General features: G+C 55.9%; 1 protein-coding gene across 5 annotated transcripts in view; it reads right to left on the reverse strand.

The window, feature by feature from the left end:
• Window positions 1-1,630: 1,630 nt before the first annotated feature.
• Window positions 1,631-20,831, reverse strand: part of PTPA (protein phosphatase 2 phosphatase activator) — a 34,315-nt gene continuing 15,114 nt past the window's right edge. For 2 of the 5 annotated variants that reach the window (XM_069582198.1, XM_069582199.1), the window contains 7 exons: window positions 19,560-19,685; window positions 17,716-17,833; window positions 16,140-16,239; window positions 15,138-15,262; window positions 14,079-14,179; window positions 6,834-6,941; window positions 1,631-3,031 (listed from right to left, as the gene is read on the reverse strand). In XM_069582198.1, coding sequence (XP_069438299.1) covers window positions 2,951-3,031; window positions 6,834-6,941; window positions 14,079-14,179; window positions 15,138-15,262; window positions 16,140-16,239; window positions 17,716-17,833; window positions 19,560-19,685 — 759 coding nt within the window. In that variant the 3' untranslated portion in view covers window positions 1,631-2,950. Of the gene's footprint in view, window positions 3,032-6,833; window positions 6,942-11,302; window positions 13,295-14,078; window positions 14,180-15,137; window positions 15,263-16,139; window positions 16,240-17,715; window positions 17,834-19,559; window positions 19,686-20,831 lie in introns of those variants that run through there. The other 3 variants (XM_069582200.1, XM_069582201.1, XM_069582202.1) reach the window with 2 other exon arrangements.

Raw genomic sequence — 20,831 nt, forward strand, 5'->3', positions numbered from 1 at the left:
GCTGCCACCGAGCCCGCACTCTCCCCACCCCCTCAGCTGGAGCAGCCCTTGGTAAGGACAGCCCCTTCTCTGACCTTAGTCACATGTCTGGCAGGTCACTGCCATCTCCAGGGCCTTGACCGTGAGTTCTCCCGCAGCTCCCCTGCAGGTCTGCCCAGAGTCAGCCCCTTCTCTCCTTCACCCCCAGCTCCCAGTGAGCAGGGAGCCTGGGACCCACCACTCGCTGATTCGTCCCTGATCAGCTCTAGCAGCCCAGCTGCCTGCCCACACCTCCTCTTGGCAGCTGACAGCCTCCACTACCCCCAACAGCAGATCCTCTCTCTGCTTTGCCCCGACCTGAGGAAGTGGCATCAAGCTGCACGTCCCAAGAAGTGGGGGTCTTCTTGGCTCCTCTTCTCCTTCTCGCGCTTTCTTCCTGTTAGCGATACTCTGAACAAACACAGCCTAAACCAGACCACTTAGCACTCCCACCCTGAACCCTAATCCAGGCCACCAGTCTCACAGGCACAGGCCAGACTACTCCAAGCCGAGCTGGAGCTGGACTCCAAACACCAACGTACAGCTCACGAGGGCCATCCCCGCACCGCACCCCCGCACCCCCCACCAGCCTGGCCTCCTCCCCCGCCCCTCCTCAGAGGGGCTCCGCCACGTCTGCTGCTCGCTCCCCTGCCTCCGCCAGCAGATCCTTCTCCTCTTTGGGGTCTCAGCTCAGGTCATTCCTGACCCTTGTAGCTCAAGTGCCTTGCTGACCCTCTCTAGTTAATTGCTCTCCTTTTCTTCTTTATAGTAATCCACCACCACCCAACAATCTTGGTATGTTTAGAGTTACTGTCATCAACATTAGAATGAGGAAAATACAGCCACTATTTGAGAAATGAATGAATCCCAGAATCCATGACCCAAATATTACTTGTTTCATTTTTCTGATCAGAGGCTCGGACATGAAGTCAACTATCAGGGTCTCCAAGACACCACATCAGTCTGACTCCAAATGCAGGGCTCTTGGCCACCAGGCTCTCCTTGCCCTGTGTGAGGCCTCCTCTCCGAGGCTGGGCCAAAGGCCAAGGGATCTTGTTTTTGGAGGAGGCTCGTCTGAAGACAGAAGCCAAGTCTAGGGCACAGCAGCCCAACCCAGACTTCCAACTCCAGCAGGACGTGGACATGAGGAGTGGAGAGAGTGCAGAAGGTACCCCCTTAAAAACTTCAGGGGCCCAGTTCACAGTCAGTCAGGCCCAGTCCAAGGACTTCTCAGGCCAGTTTGGGGCTGACCCAGGGGCTCAGGAACAGCCACAGTGACCGCAGAGTGTTTGCTGTGTGCCAGGCCCTGTGCTGAGGACTTCACACCCCGGACTGGCTCCTCACAATCACCCTATGAGTATCCTCATTTTATAGACGATGAAGCTGAGGATCAGAGAGAATCAGTAATTGACCTAAGACCTTGTAGCTGGGCGTGGTGACAACCAGGATTTGAGCCCAGGGCTCAGCTTTGAGCCTGCTCAGGCCCCCCAGACCCCAGCTGAAACAGCTCAAGCCCTAGACTCCTTGGCTCAAGGAAAGGCGATCTGATGGGGGACAGACTGTCGTGTGGAGGGAACAAGCGTGTGGCATGGAAAGACACCTCACACAGGCGGCAGGTGCAAAACAGAGGCTTTAATCTGAACAGCAACAAAGGCGCCAGGACTGGGGGGGCCCAGGGGCACAGGGGAGGAGGAGCCAGGAAGGCGGTGGTGCGGGCCCTGGGGGGAGGCAGGCGCTGAGCCTCTCCTAGGAAACTATTTCTGTGACTCTTACAGCCCCTGTCCCAGCCTCTGCCCAGGCCATTGGCCCAGACCTGAAGGCCAAGCCCCTCAGTTGTGCTTCTCAGGTGCTCCCCCTTCCCAGAAGGGTGGGTGGGCCCAGATATGGGGAGGGGGCAGCGGAGAGTCAGGACTGGGAGCAGCCCTCCCCCAGAAGAAAACTCTGGAGCTGGCCGGCTGTTGCTAGCACCCCCTCCACCCCGATTCCGGACCGCCCTGTCCCTGCCCATCCTCACAGCTCCTCCTGGAGCCCCACTGGGCAAGTCCGGGGAGGTGGGAGGACGAGGGGCGGGGCTGCTGCTCCCAGAGCTCTCCTGCACCCACTCACCCACCGGCCAGAGAGAGGGGCGGGAAGCAGTGCCACGGGCTTGCAGAAGCAGCAGCAGTGAGGGAGCAGGAGCAGCAGGGCAGGAGAATGCACGGAGCAGCCCAGGTGCGACACCTGGCCGCCGGCCCACCCTCTTTCCTCTGGAGTTCCTACCACCCGTTCCCAGCCAGGGAGAGTTTGGGGAGCAAGCCCTGCCAGGCCCTCCAGAGGGTACTCTGGAGCCAGAGAGCAGAAAAGCAAGGATGAGGCACTGGACACAGGGGCCCACACAGGCCAGTGGTCAGCGTGAGGAGGAGTTGGGAGGGTCACTGGCCAGAAAAGTCCACGCTTCTCCCTCCCCAACCCCACCCCAGGCTGGCTGCCAGCCTCAGCCTCCAGCCCTCAGGACCCCCAGACACCCACCCAAACATGGCTTAGGAAACTGCCCCACCCCACGGGGGAAGCAGCTGCTCCAACCCCTAGAAAGGCAACCTGCAAGGGAAAGCAATGGCCACAGCCGAGTACCTCCCCCCACCCCACGGTGGCTGGGTCAGCCTGGGCTCAGATGGGACTGAATGAAAGGAGCGGGAGGCCAAGGCAGGAGCGGGGCCCCCTCACCTTGCCCGTCCACCACAGGGCAGGTCGGGAAACTGGCCACACTTTGGTCACTTCTCCCAACCTGGGTCCTTCAGCGCTATGCCCTGAGCCTCCATCAGCCCTGCACTCAGCACCCACCCCAGTAAACAGCCTCTCATCAAACAGAAAGAACAAGGGGAGGGGGTGGGGGGGGGCAGCAGCTGGAGTCAGGGAGGGCAGGCACGGGAACAGCAGCCGGGACAGGCTGCTCTCAGCACGACGACGTGACGGGATGGATGGGCAGGAGACTCCCAAACTTGAAGTGCTGGATCACGGGAAACTTCTCCAGGCACTGGGAGGAGAAGGGGCAGAGAGGACAGGTGAGAGCTGTGCGGCGCCCTGCCAAGGCCCGCCCGGCCGCTCAGGCCTCAGACAGACCCCCGGACGACTCCCAGGTGCGGTTGCAGCAGGTGGCCGCCCAGGGCCCGGGAGTGGCCCAGCCCCAGAGCAGCCCCCAAGCCTTTGGGGAGGACCAGCCCTTCCCATCCAAAGCCGCCCACTCCACGACCATCAGGCCAGGCCCCGGTAAGGACAGGAGAGTGAGAGGAGGAGGAGATGGGGGGAGAAGGCAGCCCAACCCCACAAGGCAGCAGCCGAGAAGCGGGGCAGCCAAATGACACCACTAGGCCCAGAGGGGAAAAGAACCCTCCAGACCCCGGGGACCCCTTGCCCAGGGCCCGCCCTGGAGAAGAGGCATGGGGATACACCAGGACACCAGCTGAGACAGGCCCAAGGCCCGTTTTCCCACTTTTCAGTTCTCCAGACTGAAAAAGGCATCCTGGCACTTCAGAGTGAGACAGGAAGAACCGGCTAACAGCCCCCCACTCCCCCACCGCAGGGCAATTCCCAGCAGCCCAGTGCTCAGGCACAGAACAAGCGCACTAGGCAGGGGGGTAGCTGCCTGAAGCCAGTCGGGCCAGGGCCTCGGCCCAGGGCTGTGGCAGAGCGGGGAGCAAGGGAGAAGCAGGGCCTGCCCCCACCCCCCGAGTCAGCCCACTGCACAGGCAGCAGCCCCGCGCATGCGAGGGAGGGGGGCCTCCTCTCAGACCTCTGGCTGCACAGGCAGGCAGGATGTGCACCTCCTGGCTGGGCTGGAATAGGATTTTGGCCACAGAGAGGGCGAGGGTCCCATCCTGTTACTGTCTCCTCCTTCTGCTACCTCAGAGGAACAAAGGCCAGCGCTGGCCCAGGGTCCCTGACCTCAAGAGCCAGCAGCAGAGATGAAGGGGCCTTTGCCAGCTGTGTGTGTGTGTGTTTGTGTCAGGGTGGGGTGTGTGTGTGTTTGTGTCTCAGAGTGGGGGATGGTCCACAAGGCCTGAAGAGGGCCCGGAGGTGAGCAGGAAGGGAAATCTATGATGGAAGGATGGGGAGCTAAGCTGTGTGAGGGAGCAGACCTCCAGGCCACAGTCAGACTCCTGGGCCTGGGGCAGACAAAGTCGGGGGCAGGCAGCTGGGGGTGGCCCCTGGCGGGGAGGAGCAGCAGATCCAGGCCAGAGGCAAAGGCAGCTGCCATTGTGCTTAGGTCATGGAGGAAGTGGTAGGAGTTTGTCAAAGGGGGGCCCCCAGGGCCCTGGAATTCCAGAAAGGGTCAAAGGTCGACCTGCTTCTAACTTTCAGGCCTGAGAAGTTACAAAGGCAAGAGGCTTAGGGGGCTGGAGCAGGGGTTCTGTTCACTCCACCCTCAGGGATCCCCCAAACAAGCTTCCCCAGGGTCAGAGGAGGCGAGGAACCGGGCTAAAGGCAAAGGGCTTGCCTGGGGCAAAGGAAGTGGAACACCAGGGTCACAGCAGAGGCGCCTCAGGCCGGGCCTCTTCTCCAGAGCAGTGACCTGTGCCAGCAATACCTGTGCCGGCAATACCTATGCTCTGGACAGAGCAACTGCTTCAGCCAGGCTGAGTCCAGACCTTTCAGTGGGCGGTCCTCCCAGCTCCCAGTGAGTCAGGGAGAGAAGGGGCTCCTCGGTCCTGACAGACCCTTCTGAAGGGAACACCCGCATGGGGCCAGCCTTCAGGAGACAGGCCCACCCCCCCAAAACAAGGGCCCCAGAAGCATCTGGTTCTTCCACTCAGAAAGGCCGAGACAGGCAGCTTGAAGATGCAGACAGTTGGGCCCAAACACCAGGCCTGGACAGGCCTTTGTGGCAGCTCAGGGCAGCTCCCCTCCCACAGCCAACTCTGTCTGGGGCTCTGCCCTCTGCTAACCCCCATCTGCACTTCAGAACTGGCAGGCCTCGGAGGTCCCCAAGGACCCAAGGTCCCCAAGGACCGGAACCTGTCTGGAAGAGCGAGTCCATTCCTCGCTTTCCTCTGCTCAGGGAGCGTGCAACTCCACAAGCCCCGGGATCACAGACTAAGGGTGACCTGCTGGCAGCTTATAAATGGCTGCTGCAGGTTACAGGGACTCAGTGGCCCTATTAAGAGCTGGTTCAACCAAGGCGCGGCCACCACACAGTGGCTGGCAAGCTGCGCGCACCCAGAGCCGCAGTCTCTGGGCTTCAGGAAGGGCGCTGGGTTATCTGCTCAGCGCTCCCTCTGTCTGGTCCTGAGCTACGGGTAGTTTTCAGTCGCTGACCTCCTGTGTTTAACAGCCAGAGACACACGGACAGCTGTTCCACCTTCGACCACTTTGTGCGGCACCATCAGGACTGCAGTCTTACCCTCTCCTCCCTCGTCCTGTCGGCCAGGGTTCTTTTGCCTCTGGACACAGGTAGAGACCGGAAGCAGGGCCTTCTGTTCCACCCTTAGGGGCCCAGGTCAAGATAAGTTTAGTCACTCAAGTAAGAGCCTGCAGGAAGGACAGCATCCCAGGCAGGGAAGGCACCAGAGTCCAGCCTATGCGGGGGTGGGGGTTGGGGGGGCCTGGAGGGAGCGGCAGCGGGGAGACCCCTTCAGCACCCACTGTGGGACTGGGGTGGGGAGGGGTCGATAACAACAGAACACACAGAGGGCAGTGCCCTGGGGACTCTCCAGCAGGAGGGCCAGCATGGAGGGCTGAGGGCCGGATGGAGCCTGCCCAGCCCCAGCAAAGGCTCCTCTCAGATTAGAGAGGTATGTGGGCTGGAACCTAAACACAGGATGTGAAGTCCAGAGGAAGGGGACCGGAGGGGGAGGGGGCGGAAGGGAGGGAGAGGGCCAGGGCTGGTCAGTCCCAGTGCCTTTAACCCCTTCAGGGCAGCATAGAGGGATCCAGGCCACTGGAAGCGCTGGTACTCCCAGCCACTGACCCCTGCCCCCTGCCCCTCCTGCTCCTCTGCCTCTGCTAATGGCCCTGAGTGAGCTCTGGCTGTAAGGAGGCCACCTAGACAACCTTCCCCTTCCCTGGAGAGGGATGACCAAGGGTCAAGAAAGAAGCACCTGCAGAACAACACCTGAGACCACCAGCCGAAGGGTGAAAAGAGGGGAGTTTGGGACCCACTGCTCTGGGTGAGGGACTTCATGGCAGGCCCTCCCGGGTCAAGGTCAAGCAGTTCTAGGATTGGTCTGCCTAAGATGTGGAAGAAGCTAGAGGAAAGGACAGAGTGGGAAGAAATGTCTCCTCCCTACTTGCCAGAGAAAAAGTCACGTCCTTGGATGGGAGAAGGGCACCAAGGAGGACGAGCAGAGGGGGCAGGAGAGAGGGCAGCCGCCTCCCGGCAGGGGGAGCTCCAGAGGCCCATACTTCTCCCTGCTGCTCTGACTGGAGAGCAGGGAGGACCCCAGGAGCGATTATTAAAAATGCAGCCCCGGGCCTCCCCCCAACACCTCCTACCTGCCCAGCCATCAGACACACCAAAGTGGGAGAAACAGCACTTTGGATGACGTCTCCAAAGGATAGAGCCTTTTCCCAAGCCTGTTTCCTTTTTTGCGTCCCCACAGGACACAGAGCTGAGAAGCGCCTCCAGGCATTTGACAAGTAGGAACAGAGACCCGGGGGCAGCAGGATCTGGCCTCCGTCACAGGGCTTTTCCGGCTGCCCATCCATGAACAGAGATTCACAGGCCTCAGGTGTGAGAGGGGGCTGGCCCACAACTCAGAGCTGGACCAAGAGCAGAACAGTGGCGGGGGGCGGGGGGAGAGGGCGCCCAGAACCGAGAGCGCCAGCCAGTCCCCACTCACCTCAGCCTTATACATGCGGATGAGACCCTGGTTCACTTTGGACCAGGAGGGGACCGCGCTGATGTTCCACAGCTGGTTGGAGTGCTCTGCAAAGGGGCCTGTCTTCATCTGGAAAAGAAGAGTTCACAAGCTGGAGAGGTGGGCCCTGGAGCCTACCCCCTGCTCCCCTGCAGCAAGGCTGCTCCAGCACACACATGTGTACACCCACGCAACATGGAAGCACAAACACACACATGCACACAAACACACATGGCCATGTATACAGACACACGCGCACACACTCTCACGAAGACCAGGTGGCAGCATGCACCTATGGGGTGGCAGTCGTGCAGGCAGGCGCACGAGTGCATGTGCCCATGCGCACGCATACACACACGTGCCAGAGACAGGGTCCCTCTAGGCCTGCCACAGGCAGAGCTGGAAGAGCCTAGGGAAGGGTTGGTTTGGGAGAGGGCCTGGACCAAGCCCAAGCACCCGACTGCCTTCTTCATGGGAGGCGGAGGTAGGAAGGAAAAGAGGGGAAAAACACGGTCACCTGCAGCAGATGCGGGAGGAAGGTCTTTAGAAGGCCAGTCTCACCTGGCAGCCGAATGGAGAAGGGACGGCAACCCCAGCAGCAAGGGACAGGCAGGAGCAAGGACCGTACGGTCCCAGTCCCTCCTCTTGGAAGAAATCCTGCAGCAGGCCCAATGGAGCCCCCATGATCTCAGAAACCAGCGCTGAGATGAGGAAGCGCATGCGTCTGAGTGCACCCCTCAGACAGCACAAGGCCAGCACGTCCATATTTATTAACAGGTAGTTCACAATCCCCTCCACACTGCCCCCTCCCCGGCTGATGCTGGGGTACGGGGCTCAGCACCCTGAGCGCAGGCTTCAAAAGAAAGAGTCTGAAAAGCAGAGGCTGAGCTGGCGAGAAAGCTGACTTGGACCTCGAGTAGGTGGAAGGTTCCAGAAGAGGCTGTGTGTGGAGGCAGGGCTGGTAGAGAGCTGTTCCAGGGGGAAGGGACGGGGTCCCTCAGCCCCCTCTCCGTACTGGGGCATGAGTGCGGGCCCCATGAGCACAAAGCCCTCACCCATGGCTGTGGACTCACTCTCTCACTCCCCCAGGGAGGGCAACTCTTACAAAACTGCAAGATCAAAGCTGAAAACGCTGCCATTTTACCCCTGTCATCTCCCTCCCCTGGCCCAAGTCCCCCCAAAAAACCTGTCTCAACCCCCCGGTTCAGTAGCATGGACAATGGGCTCCTTCCCTGAGCAGTGAGGCCACGGCCCAAGGTCCCCACTGGGCTTCTCCTGGGCTGGTCCCTTCACCCAGACTTCCCCCTCCTCTCTCTAAGATTCCTTCCTCCAGGAAGGCAGCCAGGAGCCCCCAGCCTGCAGGTGCTGGCCCTCGCCCTCAGAGCTTGTTCCGGAGCCCCACTCCATCAGACTCCACCCCCATCCTCCCCTCGCCCCGCCCCTTCCCCAGGCGCCCTGCCCCACAGGAGGAGTGCCAGGCTCCAGCCCTCTCTTGCATACTTCCAGGCCCTGAGAAGCTCAGGGATCACTGGAGCTATAGAACCAGTCTCACTCTGGACTGAGCCCTGTGAGAAACCACCCAGGAGGCACCCTGCTGGCCTGTCACAGCTGCAGCTCCACGAGTCTGCTCAGCAACGGCTCTTAGGCCAAGGCTAGCAAGGGGGCGTCGGCCAGCCTTCCCCACTAGGGGCACGGGATGGCAAGCCGAAAGGCCTCTCTGGCACCCTGGCAGAGCCAGGGGGAGGCCTGAGCCCCGAGGCCCCAGAGGCCCTGGCCCCCTCCCTGGAAAGGCCAAAGATGCTTTCTCTAGAGGGGCTGGCCCACCCCCACCCTTCAGTCCTTTGGAAGGAGCCTCTGTAACTCTGGAAAGGAAAACAGATGAGGGGAAAAAGGAACGGGGTCGAGAAGACAAAAAAAAAAAAAAAATTAGCTCATTCTAGCCACAAAGGGAGAAGAGAAAGCTAGAAGGAGCAAGCGAGCTGCAGTCCCGCAGTGACCCCAGGGGAATTGTGTGAGTCAGAGCAGCCATATTGAGCAGGAAATTACTCACAGACGCTGCGTTCCTGCCTCTTCACTCCCAAGAGAATCGGCCTTTTGTAAATGGTTCCTCTGTCAGTAACTGAGGGGGGATGGGGTGGGGGGGGAGGCTCTGCACAGCGCTTTCCTGTCAGCTCCTTCCCTTCCAGCTGAAATCTGATCCCTCCCTTCCCAAAACTCCAAATTTAGAAGCCAGATTGAAACTGAAATTCTTTTCCTGCCTGCCCTGGGCTCTTAAAGGCGCCAGGGCTGCATTTCCTGAGGTGGAGAAGCCTGCCCCACGACGGCCTTGTGCGGGAGGCCCAGGGCCACCAGGGCAGGTCCCAGGCTGGCCCAGTCTCCTTTCCGACTCGTCTGTTCAGTCTCCCAGCTGCGCCAGCCCTAGCGAATCCCTGGTTTTGCAGCGGCAACACTGCCCCCGCCCCCGGCCACAGCACGCAGGCCACGGCACACAGAGCTCCTTGCAACCGTCAGTCAGGGCCTCCCTCACCACCACCGAGGGGCTGCGAAAGCCCTGTCTGGGTGCTGAGCCCAGACTCTGGAGAACTAGCTCAATGTGTGCCTTCAACAGGAACCGCACCAGCCGGCTCAGGGCTGGCCAAATAGGTGAGTCCCTGCCAGCACTCTGAGCTCTGCGGCATGCCCCTACTAGCGTCCAGCGCCGCCCACCACGCCCAAGCACCAGATCCAGGGGGAGAACCAGGCCTTGAACAGAGCGTGCGGAACAACCTAGAACTCGAGGGCCTGCAGCCTCCTCCCGGTTCACGCCTCTACCTCAACTGTTATCAAAACCTCCACTAAGTTCAGTGTCTCTTTAGCACCACCTAGCGGAGATGGAGAAGCTCTATACAGTCAACAAAAACAAGACCAGGAGCTGACTGTGGCTCAGATCACGAACTCCTTATTACCAAATCCAGACTCAAATTGAAGAAAGTAGGGAAAACCACTAGATCATTCAGGTATGACCTAAATCAGATCCCTTATGAATATACAGTGGAAGTGAGAAACAGATTTAAGGGACTAAATCTGATAGAGTGCCTGATGAACTATGGATGGAGGTTCGTGACGTTGTACAGGAGACAGGGATGAAGACCATCCCCATGGAAAAGAAATGCAAAAAAGCAAAATGGCTGCCTGAGGAGGCCTTACAAATAGCTTTGAAAAGAAGAGAAGCAAAAAGCAAAGGAGAAAAGTAAAGATATAAGCATCTGAATGCAGAGTTCCAAAGAATAGCAAGAAGAGATAAGAAAGCCTTCCTCAACAATCAATGCAAAGAAATAGAGGAAAACAACAGAATGGGAAAGACTAGAGATCTCTTCAAGAAAATTAGAGATACCAAGGGAACATTTCATGCAAAGATGGGCTCGATAAAGGACAGAAATGGTATGGACCTAACGTAAGCAGAAGACATTAAGAAGAGGTGGCAGGAATACACAGAAGAACTGTACAAAAAAGATCGTCACAACCAAGATAATCACGATGGTGTGATCACTCACCTAGAGCCAGACATCCTGGAATGTGAAGTCAAGTGGGCCTTAGAAAGCATCACTATGAACAAAGCTAGTGGAGGTGATGGAATTCCAGTTGAGCTCTTTCAAATCCTGAAAGATGATGCTGTGAAAGTGCTGCACTCAATATGCCAGCAAATTTGGAAAACTCAGCAGTGGCCACAGGACTGGAAAAGGTCAGTTTTCATTCCAATCCCAAAGAAAGGCAATGCCAAAGAATGCTCAAACTACCGCACAATTGCACTCATCTCACATGCTAGTAAAGTAATGCTCAAAATTCTCCAAGCCAGGCTTCAGCAATACGTGAACCGTGAACTTCCTGATGTTCAAGCTGGTTTTAGAAAAGGCAGAGGAACCAGAGATCAAATTGCCAACATCTGCTGGATCACTGAAAAAGCAAGAGAGTTCCAGAAAAACATCTCTTTCTGCTTTATTGACTATGCCAAAGCCTTTGACTGTGTGGATCACAATAAACTGTGGAAAATTCTGAAAGAGATGGGAATACCAGACCACCTGACCCGCCTCTTGAGAAACCTATATGCAGGTCAGGAAGAAACAGTTAGAACTGGACATGGAGCAACAGACTGGTTCCAAATAGAAAAAGGAGTACGTCAAGGCTGTATATTGTCACCCTGCTTCTTTAACTTATATGCAGAGTACATCATGAGAAACGCTGGGCCGGAAAAAGCACAAGCTGGAATCAAGATTTCTGGGAGAAATATCAATAACCTCAGATATGCAGATGACACCACCCTTATGGCAGTTAAGTGAAGAGGAAGTAAAAAGCCTCTTGGTGAAAGTGAAAGAGGAGAGTGAAAAAGTTGACTTAAAGCTCAACATTCAGAAAACGAAGATCATGGCATCCGGTCCCATCACTTCATGGGAAATAAGTGGGGAAACAGTAGAAACAGTGTCAGGCTTTATTTTGGGGGGATCCAAAATCATTGCAGATGGTGACTGCAGCCATGAAATTAAAAGACGCTTACTCCTTGGAAGAAAAGTTATGACCAACCTAGATAGCATATTCAAAAGCAGAGACATTACTTTGCCAACAAAGGTCCGTCTAGTCAAGGCTATGGTTTTTCCAGTAGTCATGTATGGATGTGAGAGTTGGACTGTGAAGAAAGCTGAGCGCCGAAGAATTGATGCGTTTGAACTGTGGTGTTGGAGAAGACTCTTGAGAGTCCCTTGGACTGCAAGAAGATCCAACCAGTCCATTCTAAAGGAGATCAACCCTGGGATTTCTTTGGAAGGAATGATGCTGAAGCTGAAACTCCAATACTTTGGCCACCTCATGCGAACAGTTGACTCATTGGAAAAGACTCTGATGCTGGGAGGGATTGGGGGCAGGAGGAGAAGCGGACGACTGAGGATGAGATGGCTGGATGGCATCACGGACTCGATGGACTTGAGTCTGAGTGAACTCCGGGAGCTGCTGATGGACAGGGAGGCCTGGCGTGCTGCGATTCACGGGGTTGCAAAGAGTCGGACGCGACTGAGCGACTGAACTGAACTGAGCGGCCACTGTAGGATTTCCTCTAGCAGAAGACCTGCGTCCCAAATTTTGGGAATGTTTTGGGTTTTTATACGTACCGAGCATAACCAAACAAATAAACAAAAATACATTTTAACGTGGAGTCAATTCCCATATTCTCTGAGGCCCAGCCTGGTCTTCTGCCTCATTAGATACTGACAGAGGCCCTGGGGCTTGGCCAGCCACCTGAGGGAGCCTAACTGGCTTAGCCTCTTAGAGGGGTCTGCGAAGCCACCCCTTCTCCCCACCCAGCCCCAGGTGTCTCCGGGCTCTGCAGACCCTCCCGACCTAGTCTGGAGACAGCAGCACGTGATTGGCTCTCAAGGCAGCCAGCCAGGCTGCCCTGGAGTCCTTCTGACCTTGGGCTGCCTACAGTGCTGAAGGCAGCAGATCTCAGAGAATGAAGCGGCGGCCACTCAGCCGTCAGAACAGGCTTCATCTGCTGACTTGGAAAAACGTGTCGTTCCCCTCTGGCCTCTGGAGTCGGGCAGAGGCCTGAGCCGAATGCTGACCAGGAGAGCCTGCAGCTACAGCTGTTTAACTGGGCGGCCCCTCCTCAGGGGACAGAATGGGCAGCAGAGAGAGCAGCCCCCACAGGGAGGGGGGATCCACGAGAATGCCAGGGAGGTCTCTGGGGCCAGGGGGAATGCTTGTAGGCATCAGGAAAAAGAATGCGGGCAGGACCTCTGCAGGAGGCAGAGCCAGGGTCCCCCTTGGAAGTGTGTGGGGGTCAGGCACTAGGCAGGGAAGCTAACTAAGATCATGGCATCTGATCTCATCACTTCATGGGAAATAGATGGGGAAACAGTAGAAACAGTATCAGACTTTATTTTGGGGGGATCCAAAATCATTGCAGATGGTGACTGCAGCCATGAAATTAAAAGACGCTTACTCCTTGGAAGAAAAGTTATGACCAACCTAGATAGCATATTCAAAAGCAGAGACATTACTTTGCCAACAAAGGTCCGTCTAGTCAAGGCTATGGTTTTTCCAGTAGTCATGTATGGATGTGAGAGTTGGACTGTGAAGAAGGCTGAGCGCCGAAGAATTGATGCGTTTGAACTGTGGTGTTGGAGAAGACTCTTGAGAGTCCCTTGGACTGCAAGAAGATCCAACCAGTCCATTCTGAAGGAAATCAACCCTGGGATTTCTTTGGAAGGAATGATGCTGAAGCTGAAACTCCAATACTTTGGCCACCTCATGCGAACAGTTGACTCATTGGAGAAGACTCTGATGCTGGGAGGGATTGGGGGCAGGAGGAGAAGGGGACGACCGAGGATGATGGCTGGATGGCATCACGGACTTGATGGACGTGAGTCTGAGTGAACTCTGGGAGTTGGTGATGGACAGGGAGCCCTGGCGTGCTGCGATTCATGGGGTTGCAAAGAGTTGGACACGACTGAGAGACTGAACTAAACTGACTGAACTGAGAGGCCCCCAAAGCAGTGGGTCCCCACCTTTAATGCACAGTCACCTTGCACATGTCCTGTGTTTAAATTCAGGGTCCTAGCGTGTGTCCCCCAAGATTCGGATTCAGAAAGCTGAGGTGGGGCCCAAGACCATGCATTTTAACAAGCTCCCCAGGTGACCCTGAGGAAGTGGTCCAAGGCCACATTGTGGGAGATCCTACTTTAGCAGGATAACCACACACACCTAAATGATCCCTGCAGGGTGGCCTGAGGGTCCAGGCCTACTAACTTTCACTTCCAGCACTTCATGTGGCCCCTGTCCTCAGACACCAACAGAGGTGTGTCCCTTCAACAGAAACCTGTCTGGCTGTCCACTCCAGTCTCTCCAACTCCTACAAAGGCTCCATCACACACATTCACACACAAGTAGCTCTACAGATGCCGGGGGGCCCACTCAAGAGATGCTGACATCCACCCACCCTTCAGACCTGCTTTATCAGTCACCAAGTCCACCTAATGACCAGGTCTTAATCTGTCAGCTCCAGCAGAAACTGATCTAGGGGAGGAGATCCTGGACAGCCAGAAGGTGGCTTCGCCTGTCAGAGGGGCCTAGCTGGGCTTCCTCTTCAATAACCTGCTTCAGGGGTGGCCCCGCCCCCTTCAGACAGCAGCTCTGGCTCCTCAGGCCCTTTTGGCCCGGAGGCTGCCGGGGGCCCCTTCCTCACTCCTTGTCTCTCACCTCGGTGATAAACAGGATGCACTCCAGGAACATGTAGTCCTTGTGGTTCTCGTTCACAGCCTTCTCATCCACAAAGTGCCTGGGCTCCAGATACGGGTGGTCTGGAAGCAGCAAAGAGCCCCAGGGTTCAGAACCAGGCACTGGCACCACCGGGCCACAGCAGACCAGCCCCGTTAACACCCGCCCGAGGGCCGAAGATCTGCCCCTGCGCCCTCAACACTTGATCTCGCAGAAGCAATAAATGGCCGTGTGTGTGCGCTCTAGTGTAATGAGTATCAGCCCTGCTTCTTTCCAGCCATGCAACTCAAGTTTCCTCATCCGGGCAGTGGGGATAGGAACACCCTGTAAGGGCTGGGAGTGGGGAGGGTACCTGACCATCAGCACCGCCCTAAAGCCCTCAGCACGGTGCCTGCCCAGGTCAGTGTTGACGGTCTGCTGGCAAAGACCCTGCCAAGGGTCCTCGAGATCATCTCCCTGAAGCACCGAGAGCAGGGCCTGGCACAGGGCAAGGACTCAACAAAGCGTCCTTTGCTAATGTTATTCTTAAGGCAGTGAATTCTACATGCATGTAGACATGGAACCCTAACCCGCTCTGGCTGGCCCGTGGGAAGGTGAGGGGAACCACCACCAGAGCAGGCTCGCAGTGGGCGGGCCCCCCACCAGCATCCGGCAGCAGCTCCCCGACGGGCCCCTGTGCACAGCTCGATAATAACAGTGGATGACGCTGGTCATCGAGTCAAAAGAACCCCTCATTTTCAACATAAAACCCTGCAGCTGTGGCCAGGAGCGGGGGAGCGTCTCACACCAGTCCATTGTGCGCCAGGCGCGTGCCCTCAACCCAGCCCGTGTCACTTCCCATTATCTCGGTGGTGCGTGGCCTCCGCCTCGCTGGCCTGCCATGCCGCAGGCTACAGCAGCAGGTCGGCAGCAAGCCGGCTCCATCAATAGCTGGTCTGATGCCTGCTTTACAAGCTGTCAGCGTGCGCCCCGAGCGGGAGGGGAAGAAAGGAAGGGAGGAGGGGGGACCAGGGGTGGGGGGTCCGCGCCCCACTTCAGTACCTATCAGCTGCGAACTGCCCCAGATGAAGGGCAGAAACTGGAAGTCATCCAAGCCCCACACACCCTGGCTGCCGGCCGGTTCCATCCGGTACGTCTTTTGGAGCTTCCTCATAACCTCAAGGTACCTGCACCGGAGGGTGGGGAAGGGCGGGTGGGTAGCAAAAAGCAGAAAGACAAGTCTCAGCCCTTCAGCCAGTGGAGCAGAGGAGGCTAGAAAGAACCGCCGAGGAGGGCAACAGGTCAATTAAAGCCTACGCGCCAAGTTACACATCAACCGATACACTCAAAATAATGTAGCTTCATTTTTCTGTCTCACATTCAGCCTCCTATGGCCCAGGAAACAGGCAATACACCAACTGGGAAAGGGGGTTAGTGCCATCACCTCCTGACAATGCGAGAGCCCGGGCAGGAGTTGCGGCTTCTCTCGCCAGAGTCCAAGGAGCTCACCCCTTAGATCCCTTCAGGAACTGCTTCTGCAGCACCTGAGTGGGACCCAGAGCAGACGTGTCAATGCCCTCTGGTGACTGAGACACACCCATGTGCAGGGAGGTGGCCTGGGTGGTGAGGGGAATGGGTCAGAGCCTGCCTGCCTGCCTGGGTTCAGCTGGCCACGACCTCAGTGAAGAGACCTGATTTCTCTATGCCTCAGCCTCCTCATCTGTAAAATGAAAATGACAGCTGCTACTTCCTCGGGTGGTCATGAGAATTAAGACTTGCATGTAAGGTGCTTAGAAAGAACCTCTGTGTGGTAAATGCCACAGAAGCATCAGCAGCCATTAGGTAACTTTCCCTTCACTGATTTTTACTTGAATCTGAAGCTCTCGGGAGGAGTCTTGGACACCCCGTTTACAGTCATGGCTTGATTAGGACAGAACAAGAGAACCCACAGCCACTCAGGAGCTCCTGCCAGGGCCCTGTCCCCAGTCTGACAGCAACAAGGAGGAAAGAGACCCCCGGCCTCTCCTCCCACCGGCAGCTGTACTTCCCACCTGGCTCACTCACCGATTGAACACCTTGAAGACAATGGCTATTTGGTCATCTACCCGTAGCACCCCGATCTTGCAGAGACAGCAGAGGAAAGCAGCAAAGGCTGCTTCATGTCCTGGGGGAGAAAAAAGAGCCGAGGCTGACAGTCTTCCAGAAGGAGTAGGACTGTTCTCAGCCTCACTGGAGTCCAAATCACCAATAACTTCCCATCTAAGGCAGGAGGTCAACATGGAGGTAAAGGGGCCTCTTCCCCATCCAGAAAGACCAGGGTCCCTTTAAGAACCACCAGTACTATAATTCTACTCCTAAAAGGCCCAGGCTGGCGATTCTTACATAGGCATTCACATTTTACTTGGGAGGTTTAACTCACTCATCAATTCGACCCTATTTATTGAGCACCTACTACAGGAGCAGTCACGGTCCAGATCAGGCGCTAACGGGACAGAGGCAAAAGTCCCTGCCCTTGTTTGATAGTTTATGATTCCCTGGGCCCCTCCCAGGGCCTGGAATGCTTATGAGCTGGTACTTTCAGCTGCACAGTTTGGGATCATGACCAGCTAGAGTTCAAGCCACCACCACACAGGGGCAGTCATCACCCCTGTACAACAAGGAGTATCTGACAGTGGAGGAAAGACCCAGTCCCTGCTGACCTGGTCCCTCTCCCCTACAGGTTGTTTGATCACAGTCAAAGCTCCGCCCCTGAAAGTCTCACTTGATAATAAGCCTGTTCCTCAGCATCAGGGAAGCAGACGACAAAACTTTCCCAGGACCCAGGTCCAAGGGGGCCCTTCTCCAGGCCTGCCCCTCTGGCGTAGGCTCCTCTAGAGGCAAGGGAAGGGCCCCAGAGAGCAGCAGCTCCTGCATTTGCCTGCTTCGGTGAGGAAAGGCAAGGCAAGACGGGCCTATCAAAGCAGGGGCCCTCCCCAGCCACCCCGACCTACATAATAGAGAAAACCCTCTTTCTTTTTTAAGGTGCTGCAGCTCTCCCTCTAATGGGCACTGCGGCTGAGAGTAATGCCCCACAGCACTGCCAGAAACTGCCAGGCTCTTTCAGTTCTCAGGGTTTCTGTAAGCGCTGTTTTGGGATATAGTAAGTGCTCAGTAAGTTGTCAGTTTGGGGATGGTGATAAGCTCACGTGAACGTGAAGTCGCTCAGTCGTGTCCGACTCTTCGCGACCCCATGGACTGTAGCCTACCAGGCTCCTCTGTCCATGGGGTTTTCCAGGCAGGAGTACTGGAGTGGATTGCCATTTCCTTCTCCAAGGGATCTTCCCAACCCAGGGATCGAACCCGGGTCTCCCACACCTTAGACAGACGCTTTACCGTCTGAGCCACCAGGGAAGCCAGTCAGGCCATTTTACAAGGAATAGAAATCAGCTCTGTGCTTAAGGCCACCACATGTGTGGCACCGGCTCCCCCTGGTGGACCAAGTTGGAGCAGCCGGCTTCCCTGCACCGACTGCACCCCAGGATGCCCGCTCAGGGCTCCCTGCTCAGGGCTCCCTCATCCCACACAACCCAGAGCAAAGAGGAGGCAGTCCAAGAAAGAACCACAGTGAAGCCAGGCAGGCGCCGCCGGGGGTCACAGGTACCTGTGCCATAGTCGATGCGCGTGGAGTTCCCCACGGACTCCTTTAGGTAAACAGCCACCTCGGGCACAGCTGCTGCCAGGTGGGTGGGGACCACCGTGGCAACCAAGTTTTCTGCTTCCTGATAACACAAGAGACACACGTGGCAGCAGCAGATTAGGTAGGTGCCCAGATATCCCAACTCCCTGCTCTGACTGCCCACAGAAGGAAGAGATGGGAGAGTGTGTATTTCTACACAACAAAGACCACCCTGGGGTGGCTTTTCATCTGCTGATCCTCCAGAGGGCACGGCTCTGAGGACAAGAGGAGAGGGATCTGAAAAGAAGCTAGCTGACTTTCCCACTGAGTAACTCACTGACATCCCCAGAGATGTCCTCCTCCTTCATACTCCCAGCAAGGGAGTTTGTGCCCGATGTTCACCAAAGACATATGCAAGGATGTTCACAGCAGTATCACTGATAGCAGCCAAAACGTGGAAACATTCCACAACTAAACTGTCCATCAGCAGCACAACAGATAACCTATGCTATGGTCATACACTGGAATACTGGGCAGCAAGAAGGTGCAGTTTCCCACAACACAGGTGAATCACAAAGCTGAGCAAAAGAAGCCAAACACACGAAGTTCAAAAGCAGGCAAAATCAACCTATAGGAGAGCAGTGAGAAAAATCTGGGGGATATCAACTAGAAAGGGGCACAAGGGCCCTGGGGAAGTGCTGGAATGTTCCATGGCTTGATACGAGAGGTGGATGCAAGGCTGAAAACAGGTTAAGATCTATCATGCTGTATAACTATGACTTGTCAGCTTTCTTTACGTTATAACTCAACTAAAAAAATAAGCCATGTGCCACCTTAGCACCCAGAGGCAGCCCCAGGCCACTCTTACACAAAGACAGCGTTTTGCTGGGTCCTTGGTACTTCCCTCTGTTCCATCATGTGAAAATACCGGGACAAGGACCCAAGTTTCTTTAGCTTCAGTCTGTAAATACCTGGCATGAGAATCTCCCGGAGACCTGGTGAAAATCTGGGTCCCCAGGCCCCGCCCTAGACCTACAGACCTATGGGATAGGGTGGCTACTCTGCATTTTTATTTTTTGTTTGCTTTGAACAAATATTACCTTTGCTTGACTCAAAAATGAACACACTGTAAGAGGGATGTACTCAGAAGTCTTACTCTACCTTTCTCTCCTCGCCATCCACCCCTCCCCCACACCCCAAAGGAAACCACCACTTTATCTGCCTCCTCTGTATCCTTCCAGTACACAACTAGAAATACAAACAGACCTTTCTTGTTTCCCCTCTTTCTTACCGAAAGGCAGCTTGCCATGCGCACCACACCTTGCCTCCCCTCTAACAGCATAATCAGCCCTTCGGACCCACTGATGGAGAACCCGTGGACACAGAGGACCAACAGACCCTCATCATCTCATACAAGGGAGTATCTATAGGGGATCCTGGACCCAATCCCCCACAGATACCGAGGGAGGGACCACTGGAAGTCACAGTCTCTTCCCCCGAGTCCCTGAGTCACCTCCCCGGTCTCTGTTAGAGCTGCATGGTACTCCCAGGGCAGCCTTACTAGCTTATTCAACTGATAATAAACTGCAGACGGACACATGGGCCGTTTCAGTCTGCTGCTACATACCATCACCTACGAACAGCCCTGTGCAGAGGGCGGCACACCCACAGTGGTGATTCCCAGAGGACAGCTGGAGCAGAGGGTAAATGCATTTGTACTTTCAGGGAACAGAACTACTGTTTCAACAAACTCCCCAGTGCTGATATCTGAATGCTTCCTTCCCTCCCACCCACCCCCAGCCCCCAAGCCCATCCTGCGGCAGCCTCACCTGGTCAAGTCTGGCATACCAGGTCCTGTAGGCCTTGTTCCCAAATCGAGAGGGCTGGTCCACTGGAGGGGTCTCATCGATCCACCTGTCCAGCGTGTTGAGAAGAGTGACCAGTTTCTCAATGGCCTGTGGAGGCAAACAGAGGGGCCCAGCCACCATGACTAGTGGCTCCATGCTAGAGCCACAGAGGGAAGCCCTAACAGCTGCTGGACAGTGACCACCAGGCCTCGCACCACTGGCATCTCCCTGCTGTCCCTCTTTCTTCCCAACCCTCCTGAGCGTGAAGGAGGGGCCAGGGGAACACAGTGAGCCTTCCAGAAAGGGCCCGGTGCAAGGCTGAGGGACGGGCACGGCTCCCACGCCCGGCTTCTCCAGCCGGCCTGCCCGGGGTCGGGGAGTGGGCGGGGACAGCTGCTGGACAAGCGTGAGCGGCAGCCCTGACTTTCCTTACTGCATTTTATCGAGGTGTTCTGTTTAGTGCACAATACCTGCTCGTCACTGAAAATAGAAACGTAAAAAGGAAAGAAACAAAGACGACAGGTAATCCTGCCACCCGGAAATCAACGCCACAAGGCACCCCCTGGGTGCTGCAAGCTCACTTTCCACCACTTCACTCTCACTCAGGTCCTACAGCAGCAACGGCTCTTGCTAACCAAAAGAAACCCAAAGAGGATTTTCAGTGCAAAGGATTTTCCCTCTGCACCACTTCTGCTCACAAAAGGTTCCACAGAAACACTCTTACTTTCAGATAGCAGGAGAGTCTGTCTTAACATTTTAACATACTCTTCCATATCATCATTTTAGTGTTTTTCACTGCTTATCATGGTTAGAATTTTGAAGGCAGCTGGACCTGGACTTATATCCCAGCTAAGGGACCTCCCTGGTAGCCCAGTGGTTAAGAATCTGTCTTCCAATTTAGGGGATGTGGGCTCAATTCCTGATCTGGGAACTAAGCACCCACAAGCTGTGGTGCAACTAAGCGCGTTTCCACAACCAGAAAGAGGCCCCTGAGCTGCAACTAAGACCCAAAACTATAAAAATAAAATAAATGGATTTATAAATAAATCCCAGTTAAAACATCATTTGGTTGTTGCAAAACCTTGACCAAGTAACTTCAACGCTCTGAGCCTGTTTGCTCATCTCAAAGATGGACATAAAAATGGGTAAATAATGCTGAGGGCCGCCTCGAGGCCTAAGTGGCAACTCGTGAAGCACACCAGCGCATGTCTGGCAAAGGGTGACAGGGCACATCTACACACACACACCCTCAAA

This window comes from Ovis canadensis, chromosome 3, assembly GCF_042477335.2.
Source record: "Ovis canadensis isolate MfBH-ARS-UI-01 breed Bighorn chromosome 3, ARS-UI_OviCan_v2, whole genome shotgun sequence".
In the NCBI taxonomy this organism is placed as follows: Eukaryota; Metazoa; Chordata; class Mammalia; order Artiodactyla; family Bovidae; genus Ovis; species Ovis canadensis.